Below are 17,320 nucleotides of genomic sequence, written 5' to 3' on the forward strand. Positions count from 1 at the left end.
TGAAAAGACCCATGGAAACTGACAGAAATCGGCTTCAAACTAAACACAAACCTGTATATCTTCACAGGTCAGAAGCTGTGACACTTGACTGTCAATCAATGTAAAAGAGCCAATAGGAGGGCCACTCAAATTCTCAGCATCACGTGCTTCTAAGAGAAAGCCTTTAAATGGTGGCCCTGACAAAGCAACTAAGAAACAAACAAAAAGATAAGTTAAGAGTTTAGAACATCCCCCAAAAAAAACTGTTTAAAGGAGGCACATCACCAAATCGGGTGTATATATAGAAAGCTATTCCAAGAGAGAAAACAGTAGAAATCATCCTATAGTCAAAGAAATTCTAAACCGTGTTCCACAGGACATTATTCCATGAGATGTAATAGCCATTCCACAAGGAAGAAAAGGTAGGTTATGGTCAGAGTGTGGTCCATGGGGCCAAAGTAGTTTGAAAAATGCTGGTTGAAAGTAAATACTTCTGTCTTTACTGAAAACGTCTCAGGCCCTTTAACATTCTACTGTGCAGTATGAAACTCTAAGAAATATAATATATATAACAGAGTGTTCCAAATTTATTTTTCCATATACCCTTTTTGCTAGAGCATATCTATTAATATTCTGCATTTCTAAAGTTGCAGAAATAGAATTTGTAAAATGCTGTTATAGATACATCCTTAATAGACTATTAAGTTTCAGCCTACCTTTTGCCAGAATTAGGGAAACACAAGAGATTATACTATGTCAAGAAGGATAAGGGTTTAACATCTTAAGCCAGATAAAATAAGCTTTATTTTATGTATTTCTATTGAGTAAATAGTACTGTTAATGAAGATATATTAAATAATGACAAAAGCATATTTTCAAACCTATTCTGGGGAATTCCCTGGCAGTCCAGTGGTTAGACTTGGTGCTTTCACTGCCAGGGCCAGGTTCATCGCTGGTCGGGGAACTAAGACCCTGCAGGCCATGTGGTGTGTCCAAAAAGAAAAAGCCCACCTATTCTGAATGGGTAGTAAATATACTACTTAAGTAATATAGTCATCTGTAGTAGTTAAACACACAAAAATGAGAAGTATAAGATCATGGTATCTTATAAAAACAGATGAACAGATTAAATGAAACTGTATAAATCCAATAGTAATAAAGATTCAATGTACAGTAAAAAAGCGAAATTCAAAATGTAAACAGTTAATACCAGCACAGTACCTTTGATCTGATCTCCTGGCCTGAACGTCCTCTGACTCACTGAGATGCGGCAAGTGGGATCAGACTGTGGAGTATGACCATGTTTAGGAATCATTCCACGGCACGACTTCGTTACTTTTCCATTGGGATAATTAGCCACAGAACTAACGAGCAACAGAAGTATGAAGGCACCAAGGGTAAATCCAGGAACGGCCATCTCAAAAAGAAGATTAAAAGCACATTATTTTTAAAGGTAATTAAAATATAAATGCTTTCACATCACAGGATAGTAAGTTCTAGACAACTATTTACTTTCAATGGTCAGTTAACCACGTTCTCAAAAATATGCACTATAAAGAATGTGATATGTGAAGTTGGTACTGGATTTGAATCTCATCTCTACCAATTACCAACTGTGAAACTTTAAGCAAGTCACTTAAGTCTCATTCCTTACCTGAAAAATAAGGAAACGAAAACCCTCCTTTTGAAACTGCTTTAATAAAATTTAGATACAGCCAAAGGTCTGACAAGGAAGATAATAAATGTTAGCTTTCATTAGCATGATGGGGAAATAAAAAAATGATCCAGTAAAAGCAAAAGGTTTTGCTCCACTTCATCCTAGAAATAGCTTAAAGAACAAATAAAAAATGTTTCTTCTGGATTTAAATATCATCACCTGAATAAATCTCTGATATGATTTCTCCCAACTTCCCATTAAACTAGTCAGGGTGACAATTTAATTTGCAACACTGAAAACTGAGGCTAACAACCAATTGCAAGAGACAGTATTTCTATTACCTATAGCCCAAATACTTCTGAACTAAGAAACATGATTGTTAACCCAGGCAATTTTCTTCTCTCATCCAGTTTATCTGCCTCTTACTATCTGCCTAACAGAAAACCAGTCCCACCCTTGTCTAGCTCACTTTGTGCATATATGCAGAACGTGCAAATCATAGTATTTAACAAGGCTAGAGGTAGATGGCAGGGACGTGTTATATGGCAGTAAAGTCCACACAGTGGACAGGCTGCAGATGGGAAGAGCTCAAGAGGCAGTTCATTCTCCACAGAAATGGGCGTTTTCTATACATGGTCATAGACAAAAATAAAAGCACCCTTAGAATCACTAGAACAAATTATCCTCTCATAGTCATGTAAATTATAAACCCCACATTGGACCAGAGCTAACCTATAGAAATTCCCGCTAGACACCAGAAATTGTGCTGGAGTTATACTCTTTAACTAGCCCTGCACATTACACCAGTAGCTACCAAGTAGATAGCTTTGGGTCCAACTCTATACCCCATCTTTCATCAAACATTGATGCTAGATAGAATTCTTCTCATTTAATGACAAGCAAAAGGAACAAATGAACCAATCAAGAGCTTCTGAAAAATTCTATATCATAAGAGCAGCACAAGATTTCTCTGTAGACTCAGAGGAAAAGCATAACCCTGAAAATAGTTAACTATAGGAAACAATATTTAAGAAAATAACTGCTAAAGAATGGAGCAATAGAAAATCTTCTGTTCAAACATGGCTTCCATGTCCTTTCATTAGGGGCAGACCTAATTTTAGGACCATACAAGGTTTACTGGAGAGGATCAAGGTCATTATTTTAACCATGTGATCTTGGCCAAGTTATTATGAAAATTAAATGCAGAAATGTACCTCACTTAAAGAATGGTACAGTGGGAAGAGTTAGTTTGGTTTAACAAATATTTATTTGGCACTGACTTCCTGCCAGGTGAAAGTGGAAACAAGACTTTATTTCTAGTCTCTGCTATGCATTAAGTAGCTGAATAACATCAATCAGATCACTTAATTTCTGTCTCAGTTTCTTCATTTGCAAAATATAACAGATGAACTGGAATAAATTCAGGGCAATACTAACATTATGATTTTATGATAAAGCAAAGTGGAAAAACATACTGGGAATTATTAGAGCATGAAGTATAAGATGGGAAAGGGAAGTGACAAAGACACCACTACCTGTCATTCGTTAGGAAAATATAACAAACAAGGTCAGCGAGAGAAGTAGACCACAGCAATTTCTTTGTCCTTAGTCAGATACTGACCACCCAAGGTAAAGTTCTATTTTCATAACAATGGCCAATGGTGGTCTCCCAGTTAATGATTTAAGGAAACTTTTTCAAATGAATACATTAATTCATTAGGCGATCTATGCCAACAGATTGCATAGTTACGAAAAGGAATAAAGAATTATATGTGGAAACATTTAAGCTAAAATTATGGAATGTGGATAATGAGCTATTATATTACGAGGTCATTCTTCAAGCACTGGAAAAACTTGTATGATTTTTGTATTTTGTATGATTTTGTATGATTTTTACAGGTATGTAAAATTTTGTATGATTTTTGCAGGTTTTTTATATTTTGTATGATTTTTAAAGGTTTTTAATATTCACATTCTACCATGAGTATAATATAGAGAAATAAAAGATACCATAACTTGCATTTTGTCATCCCAGGACAAAGACAGACCTATTAGTTTAAAAGGTTAAAAGAGAGTTTATCCTGATTCTCTAACTGAAATATTACCAAACCTGATGAGATTTATAGTTTTCTTTTTTGCCTGAAAGACAGGCACTTAGTAAAAAGGTATAACGACTGCCTTTACCATGCTCTACCCACATGAAGATAAAACTTCAAAACGAGTGTATTCTTTATTATCTGAATACCAGATATTGATAGGCCACTCAACATGCTATTACTGAACTAGGCCCAGTTAACAGTAGCCAAAAGTCTCCAGACCACCTGTCTTACTAGTTTGTTATGGTCCAAGAAATGGTTCCCTCTTGTTGCTTCTTCCCACAACTTGAGTTACACTATTACAATCATTGATCTTATAGTACTATATATTTGGTCAATTGTTTCAGGTTTCCTAATCATCACTAAATTTATCTGAGGTTCAGCCACATGTTGGTAATGCAAGAAACAATAATTGTGTAAAATAGACAGAATACAAATAATACAGCTAGTAACAATAATAAGGTCATAAGTAAGTATTTAAGCTAAGAACTTCCATTAGGTGTAGCCCAGTATCTCCGCAGGTCACCTGACCAGTTTTACACCAATCACTATCTTTAAGGGAAATAATATATTGGCATCATACATAAAGTTCACCAAAGATGTCTGCATGTACAAGGGGTTGATGAGTAATCAACCCCTTACTGGATTGAGAAAGGAATGTTATTTTTCAAGGAGTTACATGACTGGTGCCAGAAGAAAAATCGATCTTTATGGTTGAGCAGGTATTTCCGCCTTTGGGGAAGTCTGGTTAACCCATAATACAGACACATAGTGCACACTAGGGGGGAGGGAGGTGGCCAAAGGGGCAGAGAAAAAATATTATGTTTAAATTTTTCTTGTATTGCCTTAAAATGTGAATATTTATTTCATCATACCGTAATATACAAACACTGCAATCCCTAAAGCACTTGAATGCTCCATTCAAAATTTCCATCAAGTATATACTACAAACAATGTATAAAGTAAATAACTACTTCTTATCAATATTGTTTTTATTTTATTACTAAAATTGCAATGGCATTATATTCTTTTACTTTGTTATAAGTATAAAATTTTCAATTAACCTATGACTTAAACATACTTTTGTTTCTGGGCTTTTGGCCTAGAAACAGAACCACCATTTATAATATTGTTTTCATTAAAAAATAGAATTGAAATTCCAAGCTGAATTAAAAGTTAATTTTGGGACACAGCACATGTGTAATTTCAGCATTTCATCTAGGATCTGGGGCAAACCTGGTAGGCCTGTGACCAAAACCTAGAGGGACTGGGGTTAGAGGTACAAATAGATGTTCACTTGTACAGTGGCAGAATTAGGCAGAACCAGAGAAGAAGAAGGAGGTTGATAAAAATCAGAAAAGTTAAGACTAAGCACAAGAGATATACAGAAAGCAATGAAATTTCTATAACAATAAGAAAGGAAAGGATTACAGTTTTACTATGGGGGGAGGAGGGAGAAAGGGGCCATAGTGTGAATAAGAAGAAAAAGAAACAGACACCTGGTGAGAAACCGGTAGATAGTGCATCTAACGTAATCCTTACAACAAGCAGATGTTATCATCATTTTAGAAATGAAGAAACTGAGACCAGGGAGTGTACCCAAAACCGTGTACACTTTTAGGATTAGAACCTAAATCTAACTCCAACATTCTCACTCTCTTCACTCCACATCATTGCTCCCTCCTTGGAGAGAGAAGGATGTGGAAAGTAAACAGGTACAGCAAGGGTCCAAATTTCACAATGAACAATGTGAGTGGGGGCATGCTGTGACAAACGTGAAATCTAAATTAGCCACTTAATTCAGGATGTCAGGTCCACTCTATGAGTCTGAGAAGGAAGGTAGAGACTTCATTCATAGAACTAAAGCTCCTGAAAGAATGGATATAAAAACAAGTAGCACAATGGCTAAAAACACTAAGTTGCTAATAAATGGTAATTGCCATTATTTATTATCACTAGCAACTTTCCACATCACCAGTATGTGCTAATTTCTTCTGAACACTATTGTGGTTAAACAACGGAGGTTTCCATATATTTCTTTCATCTGCATTTAACTTGTTCAAGCCTTCTGAAATATTTCAGAAAATTTGCTCCCCTTCTTTCCAGCAATTTAACTTTACATTCATAGAAAATTTCCACATCAAGAGTTAAATTGACTTTGACAGCTGGATCTCAAATTATAGGTAAATTGAAAACAAGGTCAAGGATTTCCACTTCCCCAGATAAAAATGTTTCAGACTCCATTTTCACAGCAGGAAGTACAGAGAAAAATGATTTTTTAAATTAACAATTGGAGTTATGACATTTTCAGTGAAGATTCTAAAAAACATAGAGCATAAAAAATGGCACAATGAGATCTGTCAGGTCTGACAACCTAAAATGGGTGAAAAGAATTCTGAAAAGAATTTAGAGTTTAAGTAAAAGGAAAGGTAGAGGAAACCACTGAAGAAACAGGAATTGGGAGTTCTCTGATATAATTCTGATTCCTCTAATCACAGAATCATCAGAAACCAACTTTTCCACTTTATTCATTCTCTGGAAAAATGATTGGAAGCAAATATCTTATTACACACAGAGCTTTCATCTGGATCATCCACATGGCCCTCACAATAGTCCTGTCATAAAAACAATATTAGGTGCTAAGTGGAATGGTCCCTTCTCTAAAGACACAAAACTAATAGATAAAACAAAAGCAAATACCATTAATCTATCATTTAAATGATGTTACTATTTATTGAATGCCTGTTCTATTCTAGTCAACATAGTAGGTGCTTCACACGTATGAACTCTAATCCCTGGAAAAAACAAAAACTTTTTTTGTTGCATGGAAATTGAAGCTCACAGAGGTTATTTAAAAAAAAAACAAACTACTGCCTAAGATCACATAGGGACAGAACAGGGAAAAACTGCATTTTATTATGTTGATTGAGAGGTAAAGGAGAATATGATAGAAGAGCTAAGGGCTCACAACATAGCAGGCATCATGTCAAGGACTTAGCACACATTCCTCAAAACAACCCAGGAAGGTGTGAGGGGTATTATTGTCCCCAGTATGTAAAACAGGGCACTGATTAAGATTCTTGCCAAAGTCACAGCAAATGAGTGGTGAAAAGTATGATCTCCAGTCTAGTCTGTGAGGTTTTAACCACTAAGTCATCCACAGCTTCAAATCAGACACTAAAAGCTGACATAGTAATCCCACAGGAAAAGGGATTCAGAATGAGCACACTTTGGGAGCAATAAAAGAAGTAGAGATAGAAAGAGCAAAGTGAGAATGGACTTTGGAGGGCAGTGAAGAATAGCCTAACTAGATCCAAGGTCAAATGTTAGAAACAGTCGTTATAAAAAATACTATAAATCTGGTCCCTCTTCATGACCCTTACATGAATATATCCAACCCCAAGACTGTTTTCCTTGACCCCCACATTTCTCTACAGGCTATCCCTTCCATAGCCTCAATTATCACCCCTGAATAATATTTCCCAAATCTTTCAACTGCCCCCATCCCGCATCTCCACAATGCTTCAACTCAAATTTCCAACCATACATAGATTTCTGTTTGGATGACATTAAGCTCAATTTTTCTGAAATGAAATTCATTATTTTTTCCTCCAAACTAGTTCTTGAATCTGACTTTCCTAATTTGACGGTGGCCTATCAACACATTTCTAGTCAACAAGATTTGAAAACCTGGGACTTCCCTGGTGGTGTAGTGGTTGGGAGTCTGCCCTGCCAATGCAGGGGACACAGGTTAGAGCTCTGGTCCGGGAAGATCCCACATGCGGCGGAGCAACTAGGCCCGTGCACCACAACTACTGAGCCTGCGCTCTGGAGCCCACGAGCCACAACTGCTGAGGCCCACGCACCTAGAGCCCATGCTCTGCAATCAGACAGGCCACCGCGGTAAGAACCCCGTGCACAGCAAGAAAGAGTAGCCCCCACTCGCTGCAGCTAGAGAGAGCCCGTGTGCAGCAGCGAAGACCCAATGCAGCCAAAAATTAATTAATTTTTTTAAAAAAAGATTTGAAACCCCAAATCCTCAAGATTTTACTCCAAACACTCTTTGGGACCCCAATTTCCAAGTAAGCTCAGCAGATTCGACCTCCACCCTTCCAGACACCTACCTATCCCTTCTGTTTCTCTCTTCTACCTTCCATTCCCTCTATTACATCTGTCTGCAGTTTTCCATTCCGACACCACCTTCAAGCACAAAGCCTTCATTATCTTTCACCCAGATTCATGAAATACTCTCAATTGGCCTCCCTGTTTCTGTATCTCCATTCGAATCCTACACAACACCACAAGATCATTTTCCTAAGGCACAATTCTCATCATATCACTCCGCTCACCAAAAACCTTCAACAGCTTCCCTGGAATTATTCAATTAAAGACAAAAGCATTAGGCATTTAATGTGTATTCAGCCCAATCCATGTTCTATCAACAATGTACCATTTGTACTTATTTCTGGAACAAGTACCTCACTTTTTTTCTCACCATGTTCTGTCTTCTAACTGGGACCTCCATTATGCCATCCATCACAAATTCCTACCCATGTAAAAACAGATATATGTTAAATGGGAAAAAAATAGACACAGAAAATATCTAAACATTGCTTAAACTATGTTAAAAATAAATGTACATTACCTATCATTTCATGTAAAATGCAAAAGACTGATAATATCCAATATAAGCAAGCATGTGGAGAAATAAGTGTGCTCATACACTGAAGAGTGTAAATTGCTGCAATATTTTTGGAGGAAATTTGACAATTTCCTACTAAACTAAAATATGTTTACTCTTTGACTGAGGAATTTCACTTCTAGGAATTTATCCTATAAAAAACCCCACACAACAAACAGCACAGGGAATACAGTCAACATTTTATAATAACTTTGTATGGAGTATGTTCTATAATAATGTGAATTACTATGTTGTACACCTGAAACTAATATAATATTGTAAGTCAACAATACTTCAATTTAAAAAAAAGAAAGAAAGAAAGAAAAAGAAACCCCCCACAAGTATGCAAGGATTATTTGTAATAGCAAAAATTTAAGACAATTTAGGTGGTTACAAAAATATACTATGCTATGCCCAAACTCTAAAATACTGTGTACCCACCACTACAGATAACCAACAAGGATCTATATATAGCACAGAGAACTATATTCAATATTTTGTAATAACCTATAAGGGAAAAGAATCTGAAAAAGAATAGACATATACATATGTGTGCATGTAGGTGTGTGTATATATCTGAATCAGTTTGCTCTACACCTGAAATTAACACATCATTGTAACTCAACTATACTTTAATAAAAAAATTTAAAAATAAAATACCGTGTACCCATTTAAAAGAATGAAATAGACAATGACCGAAATAACAGCTAATAATTACTGACTGCTTTCTAAGAGGTAGGCATTCTTTTAACTTCTTTGCCAGTGTTAACTCTTTTCAGAAAAGCTTAGGACACGAATCTGCATGTACTTAGGTGGAAACATGCTCCTGCCACAATGAGGAATGAAAACAAGCAAACTACAAAATGATACGTAATGTACCAAGTGCATGTAAAAGAAAAGGGAAAAGAAAAAACACCATGCTTTAACCATTCTCAATAGTGGTTACCCCTTAGAAAAGTGTTTTCAATATGGGAAAAGAAGTGGACTTCTTCTTTTTAATCCTCTTTGAATTTTGCATATTTTTAAAGCATGTAGTGCTTTGTAATTTAAAAAACACTACAAGACATGCATATTTGAAGACTGTAAAGAAACACATTAAATTAATTGTAAGGTGTTCAGATTTTTTTCTATTTTCAAACATTCTATATTACTTTTACTGTTATTGTCATTCAAGGTCCATTTAAAATGCTATCAACTACTCTGTCCTATGAGACAGTGTGTGGTAAAGACTTTGAAATCACATAGACCTAGGATTGAATCCAGCAGGTACCACCTTAATGACTGACCTTGGGCAAATTATTTAATCTCACTGGGCCTAAAATTTCTCATTTTGTTAGAGACAATGCTACCAATATCGAGGGATTTATGTGAAGATTAAATGAAATAACATCTACGAAACATTTAGCACAGTGCTCACCATAAACCAGGTCTTCCATTAAAATCCTTTCTTCCTTGGAATTTTGCCTAATTCTGCCAACTTTAACCAGTCTCTTCTGGGAAGCTCCAAAAGCTTTGGTTTTTTTGCTAATAAAAAATTGTATCACATTTTTTGGCCACAACTGGTTGACTTGTCTTAAGGCAAATTTCTGAAGGCGGCAAAGGCATCCTACTCCTTGATTTCCTTTCAAAATGACTAGCAGACAACCCTGAAAACAGCACTCAAGGCAATGCACTACAACGTGACTTCCAGGGAATCTGACGTTACCTAAGTGGACAGGTGTGAAACAGAAGGTACAGCCAGCAAAAAGAATCCACATACTGGCTTATTAAAAGACTTAGTAGAACTCATCCCTTTAAATAAAACCAACCTTTAAAAAGTCTAGCTCGTTGTTTTCAGTAAATCAATAGACCAAATTTTAGCCTCCCACTTCTCCACTATCCAAGTAAACATTCAAATCTTTCTATTTTTTATTTAATTCAGAGAAAAAAGAAAATATCTGAACTAAGAAGTTTAGCTTTATAAAGAAATACTTCTAATAATACATTTACAAACGGAAAACTCCCCTTTGCCCTTAGGGCAGCACAAGATGTACAAAAATTAAGGGCAGAGGTAACACCTAGTCACCCCAGAGCGTCTCTGAAATCCTAAAGGCACACCAGAGGTGGGGGTGAGGGGAGATAAGATTTCTAAATTAAAAGACACTTTAAAAGCCAAATAGGGTTCTAAGTAACCTCCATATAGGTAATTACGCCATTAGCTTTAGATAAAAAGGGAGTTTCCATTGCTTAAAATTAAAAACAAAAAACAAAAACATAAAAACACTGATGCATGAATAAAGTCAATGCTTTTCATGATCCCAGACACGTCTCTATTTACAATCACCCTTTTCATGGGATTAAAGCTCCGTGGTCAAAGTTACGTGACTTATCATTAATCTAACTCGTTCGTGAGCACTCATTAGCTCAACACAAGCTCGCAAGCTCCAGAACAGTTTGTTAATAAAGCATCCATCCCGGGTCGCCGACCGCCCAGGTCAGCACAGGCGCCTACTCTCTCAGTACTGTCACCCAGCTGGATTCCATTTGTAAGCGCTTTGCGAAGACATAAAGAAAACAGGAGACACTTACCTCGAGAAGCAAACGCAGCCTGTCCAACTTCCGGTTTTTTTACAACTTATATCTCATTTCAGCAGCTGGGTGGAGCCAGTTTACCCATAAAGAGAAGAGAACGTTTCCCAATCTTAACTGCAAAACTGGATTTGCAAGACCAGTGCTAGCCTTAGGACTCAGTTTCTGAGAATTAACCATTCTATTTTACACAAAGGAACACTTTTTTACAACTAATAATTGTTTCACTGAGAAAATTAAGTTCTTGTCTTTTACTATAAAACCATTTGAAAATACAACCTGTTCTATATAATGCTAAGCAAAGACAAACCAAAGAACCTGTTTGTGCTTAGGTTAGGGTTGTCAAATTTAGCAAATTAATGTATAGGATGTTAAATTAGAATTTCAGATAAACAACAAATCATTCATTAACATAAGTATTGTCCTATGCAATATTGGGGATATACTTATATTAAAAAGTGATTCATTGTTTTCCTGAAATTCAAGTTTACTTTCTATTTTATCTGGCAACCCTATCTAGAGAATAACAGTAATTAGCAAACTATTCCAATTAACTACAAAAAGTGAAATAGAATCAGACTGCAAAGAAATGAAGCCTTTGAAAGTGTAAATGACGTAATGTACAAGAATTCTTTTATTACGCAAAATTTACCTTGGAATTTAGGAGTTTAGTTTGTTTTTGTTTCTTTTCAAGCCTTTAATCATTGTTTTTCCAAGATTCTTTTTGCAAAAAAAAAAAAAAAAAATTCAGGGCTAGGAAAAGATAATGTTCTGAAAATATTAAACACTGAATTCAGACCATGACTAACATGTGCAGACTGGAAAATAGACTTTGTCACAGACGCCGTGACCTGTGATCACTGGTTGGCAATCACACTAGTAAATTCTCTAGAACCATTTTAAAAGGGGAGAAAAGTAGGGAACGAACACCATCACTTTAATCTTTCTCTTTAGGAACTTGTCACAAGTAACAAAAGTCCCCTTTAGAGAGAAGCTCTAAATAAAGAAGATGCAGCTCTGGTTTTCTACCCTAAAGGTGCTTGGAATGTGAATGAATTTAAACTAAGTCAGTTGATCTTCAGTCCTTCCATATAAAGCATCAAGTGGTGACATAACTTTCTCTAGTTTTAGTTAGACTCTTTCCAGGAATAGTCCCCAGTGGACACTATACATGCCAAAAGCATGACAAAAAGTCTATAAAACAAATAATTCTTAGAATATACTATCATAACCTTTAATCCTAAAGTACAGTAGAAAAAGCTGAATGGAGAGGCTTAGCACTATCTAAAACTACCCTTTCCAGGCCTATCATTTCCCTGAAAGTCCCCAGTTATAATTCCCCTTATCATTCCCTCCCAGAAGTTCACCTCTACGGGGTTCCTTCATCAGCTACTTGTCAGCTGCCAGAAAGGAAACCCAATTTATTAAAGTCTTAAATGGAGGTTGGACTCTGATAAGTAGATACTAGCCTTTTGGAGCCCACTCTCATGTCTCTAAATTAGCAGTTCTCAAATTTTTTTGGTTTCAGGACCCCTTTGCAACTCCTAAAAATTATTGCAGCCTCTAAGAGATGTTTGGTTATGGGGGTGATATCTGTCAATGTCTATTGTATATTTAAATACTTATTCACAAATTTATTTATGGACAAATGACAATAATGAACTCTACATGTTGACATGATATTTTTTACTCTTGTTTTTATAAGTGTTTTTCAAAAATAGGAATTTAGTGAGAAGAGTAGTATTGTTTAAATTTTTACAAATCTCTTCTGTGCCTGGGTTAATAGAAGACAGCTGAATTCTCATATCTTCTGTATTCAGTCTGTTGCAATATCATATTAACACATCATGCAGCCACTGGAAAAATCCACTGCATACTCATAAGAGAATGAGAATGAATAAGGCAAATAAAGCATAGCAAGAACAAAAGTAATGATCTATTGAGCTTCTGTTTTGACCGAGGCACATGAATTATCATATCTAAGTCTCACAAGGACTCTAGGTAAAAGGTATTTGTTATGGACATTCTGCAGCTCAGAAGGGTAAGGATGTGCCTGGCTAAGTAAATAGCCCAAGGTCAGGCAGAGAAAAGTGACCTACGGGGTTCTAAGCCAGAGCTACTAGCTCTCTACACTGTCAAGTGTGAATGAGGGCTGATGGACCAAACAAAAACCTTCCTATTATAGTCAGCATTTCATTAAAAATTACATTGAAGTAAAACATCTCCAATTGATTAGACCCTGCCTCAACTCAATAAAGCCAAACCCACTGTCTAAAATGGACTCATTCTCATTCAGCCTTTAATTATGGCCATCTCATCCAAATTCATCCCATCTTCTCTATCTCCACTGCCATCACTCTGGCTTAGGTCCTCATTACTTCTCAACTGGACTACGGTCATTATCTAGTAAGTGCCTCCAGTTTCTCATCAACCTAATAAGCCATCCCACATGCTATCATATTAATCTTTCTAAAGTATAACTCACATCATGTAATTCTTCTGCTCAAAAAACCTTCACTTACTACTTATTAATGAATGAATGAATGTCCAGATTCTGTAGACAGATGGTAAAATGAAATATCTGTAAATCACAGTGCCTGACACAGAAGTGTTTGATAAATCATACTTAAAAGAAAAAAATTTTTTTTTGATTTGTGAATGAGATGCCCCATCTTCCCAGTGCTTCATAATAAGAAATTGTTCCAAAATTACCCATGAAGTTCTAACCAAACTCTGTTCACTAAATCCATATTTCACATGTTCTCTGACAACACAAAGCCATTCTCAGCATTAGATTAGTAGTAGCAACACTCTTCTTCATAATTTTCTTTCTACCAGTTCCAGGTCACTTCACATTATTCTCCTCTAAACACAGCCTGCTCCTTAAATTACTCAACATAATGTGACTCTCTATGATGAGTGATCCTGAAGAATATCTGCCACTTGACCCAAACCCTGGCTAAAATTATCTGTGTCTTCAAAAGATAACTAATGTCATTACTGAGACCCAGTTTTGACTTCTCTGGATAAAATTAATCTCTTGAAAAAAATCTTTACTTTCACCATAAATTTTTTTACCATAAAAAAATGGAGATGATCTGAAGTCATAAAAGTATACTCTAATGTAAATACATAGAGGATAACTCTTTGTGGCATAGGACATTGCCTTCTAGTAATTATTCAATTGAGATATTTCCTTGTTGTGACACACTGTCCTGCTCATTGTAGAATGTCTAAGCATTCCATTACTCCAGCTATAAAATACAGAAGCCCTGCTCTACCTATTAATAGTGATAATCAAAAAAATGCCACTACACATTTCCAAAGTTGCAGCAGGAAGCAGATATAAGGTATGAGAGTGGATCCACTGTGTAAAGCTGTGATTAGATGAGTCACTCTGGGTCCCAGTGGAATGAAGTATTTTGCTTTTGAAGAAAATAAAAACCAACAGGGTAAAGACCTAGAGTATTACCGCATTTTAGTAATAGTACTGCTTCTTTAGGTTGACAGGTGAACTCAAAAGAAGCTTGGCTTAAAACGAATGTGAAAAGGCAAAGGAGTGTGGTGAAAAGAGCACTAGATCATTCTAGACAAATCACTTATCTTCTCTGTTTTTGTTACCTCAAGAGTAAAAATGAGACTTCCCTGGTGGTGCAGTGGTTAAGAATCTGCCTCCCAATGCAGGGGACACAGGTTAGAGCCCTGGTCCGGGAAGATCCCACATGCCGTGGAGCAACTAAGCCTGTGCACCACAACTACTGAGCCTGCGCTCTAGAGCCCACGAGCCACAACTATGAGCCCATGTGCCACAACTACTGAAGTCTGCATGCCTAGAGCCTGTGCTCCGCAACAAGAGAAGCCACCGCAATGAGAAACCCGTGCACCACAACGAAGAGTAGCCCCCGCTCGCCGCAACTAGAGAAAGCCCACGCGCATCAACAAAGACCCAAACGCAGCCAAAAATAAATAAATTTTTTTTAATTAAGAAAAGCAAAAGAGTAAAAATGAGGGATTACAACCGGAACCATATATCCTCTAAGGTCTCATGCCAAATTCTGAATGCAGGTTTCTGATGGCCAAGAAGAGACACATAATAGACCAGAAAAATAGTAGATTTTTAGGGGAAAGGTCACTTAAAAAAAAAAAAAGAATTATCACAATCATCCAACAAATATTTTGTCAAGTACCTACAATATGGCAGATATTGTGCTAGGCACTAACCTATATTTGTACAAAGTGGTTCTACATCTACTCTAATATATTGTGATTTCTTAGGTGGATGAGAAAGAAAGGAAGGAAGGAAGGAAGGGAGGGAGGAAAGAAGGAAGGAAATGGGAGGGAGGAAGAAAGGGAGGGAGGGAAGGAGGAAGAGGCACAATTACCGAAACCCATGTGCCTACACACACGCAGTCTCCAGAAGCTGGAGAGACAAGGACCAGATTCTCACCTAGAACCTGTGGAGGGTGTGTGCTTCTGCCAACATCTTGACTTTGGCCCAGTGATACTGATTTTGGACTTTTGGCCTCCAGAACTGTGAGAGACTAAATTTTTGTTGTTTTAGATCCCAAGTTTATGGTAATTTGTATCAAACAATAATCAGTATTGAGGCTGCAAAGAAAAAAGAGCTTTATTTGGGGTCTTAGGAATTGCAATTTGGGAGACACAGATTCAGGGAAAACCGAAAGAGTGTTCTGGGGAAGAGAAAAAGTCAAGGGCCCATAAAGACTAAAGCCACATGGCTGCCAAAGAACCGTGACCGCCCCTGACGCAAGTCAGGAAACATATGTCCTCCAGGAATCATGAGCTGCTCTAGGGCAAGGGCCCAAACAAGCAGACAGGCTGCCAGGAGCCACCCTAGAGTAAAGGTCCAACAAGGATTCTAAGTAGGACAAGAATCAAAAGACCAGATTTCATCCAGGCCAAGATGAACACAAGTCACACCTCCTCAATGGCCTCCTGGCTCATTTTAGAGAGCTCTCTTAGCAACACCAACTCCATTTTTATTTTCCTTTCACATTTGTTACAGTAGCCACAGGACACTTAACAACCCCCCTTTCCAATTTCTTCTTTATTTTTATCAATTAGTGGTACCCATTTTTCTCACCACTCAAACTAAACCTGGAGGACTTTCAACTTTTTTGTCTTTTTCATATTTTATAGCTTAGAGTTTTTCAACTCAGAGCCACTACCCATTTGTCAGTGGACTGTAAAATCTTTAGAGGTCACAATCAGAAAACTGTTAATGAAATAAAATAGAAAAAATAATCAGAGAAAATACCTTTATATGATAAGGGTAAATGACTGCTATTTCATGAGCTTTTCTGATTATGAGTAGATATATCCTGGTTCGTGAGATAAGATGTATTTCTTACTGTGGGCAACAGCCCAAAATGTTGAAACCAATTACTTTTAATTTCCCCAAGTCAATTATCAGTTCCTTTTTTTTCACTACTGTTAGGAATGAAGAAATTTTCCTCTAACCTTCTATGTTCTTCTGGATGGTCTAAGAATTAAACTGACATGAAGCAGAATAACAAAAGAAAATCAAACAAAAGTTTAATAACATGAACACCTAGGAGAGATACAGGAAAACTGAGTAACTTGCCAAAATGGCCTAAATCCTCACCTTAAGTACCATCTTCAGCCAAAGACAAAAGAGGATGTTGGGGGTAGTAGTTTGGGCAATTTAAAGAGGAGAAAGGTAATTGACATAGAGATGGAAAAGTAAATGTTTGGTAAATAAATGTTTGCTGGGCCATGAAGAGACTATGGGACACAGAGTGGACTCCGATCTCTAGGTCCAGCTGAGTCCCCATCCCTCCCCCTCCCCCGACCACACTTATATCTCTGGTGATAGCTCTATTCTGGGAACAGGCCCTTTATCTAAATTATTTAGGCAGCCAAGGAGAATGCAGAAGAGAGAATTCCTGAGTTTTCTGTTTCTTAAAAATAATCAGCTTAAATTAATCTTCATGCCAAAGAGACACATTTAGGGGTGGCAAATTTTGCTCCCCTACAATACTTATATGTAAGCCTTCTTCCCACAGACATTACACTATCGAGGGCCAAAGGCAAAAACAGAATGTGTAAGAGAAAGGGGATAGGAAAAAAAAAACTGTAGGCAGTCTGGAAATAGTGAATCTTTTTGTCCATTTTTAGCATAAGCTAATTCACTGATAGCTAACTAAGAGTCCAGTCTGGATGGTGTGCCATTGAGCAAGCTGGCTGGAGTCAACAAAGATAATAATTTCAGTAGTTTATGGATTCTCCAGGAAACTTTGATAATCCCTATGGAGCAAACAAGAGCAGCTGTCTCTTTATGATGGCTGCTATGTCTGT

At 36.8% G+C, this 17,320-nt stretch overlaps 1 protein-coding gene across 1 annotated transcript in view; it reads right to left on the bottom strand.

The window, feature by feature from the left end:
* The window catches only part of FRRS1 (ferric chelate reductase 1), a 43,332-nt gene extending 32,336 nt beyond the window's left edge, over nucleotides 1-10,996 (bottom strand). The window contains exons 1-3 of the mRNA XM_059077536.2: nucleotides 10,982-10,996; nucleotides 1,201-1,396; nucleotides 52-188 (exon numbers count right to left, since the gene is read on the bottom strand). Of these exons, the coding sequence (XP_058933519.1) occupies nucleotides 52-188; nucleotides 1,201-1,396 (333 nt within the window). The 5' untranslated portion in view covers nucleotides 10,982-10,996. The remainder of the gene's footprint in view (nucleotides 1-51; nucleotides 189-1,200; nucleotides 1,397-10,981) is intronic.
* Nucleotides 10,997-17,320: the final 6,324 nt, after the last annotated feature.

The sequence above is a fragment of the Kogia breviceps genome, chromosome 1, assembly GCF_026419965.1.
Source record: "Kogia breviceps isolate mKogBre1 chromosome 1, mKogBre1 haplotype 1, whole genome shotgun sequence".
Taxonomy (NCBI): domain Eukaryota; kingdom Metazoa; phylum Chordata; class Mammalia; order Artiodactyla; family Physeteridae; genus Kogia; species Kogia breviceps.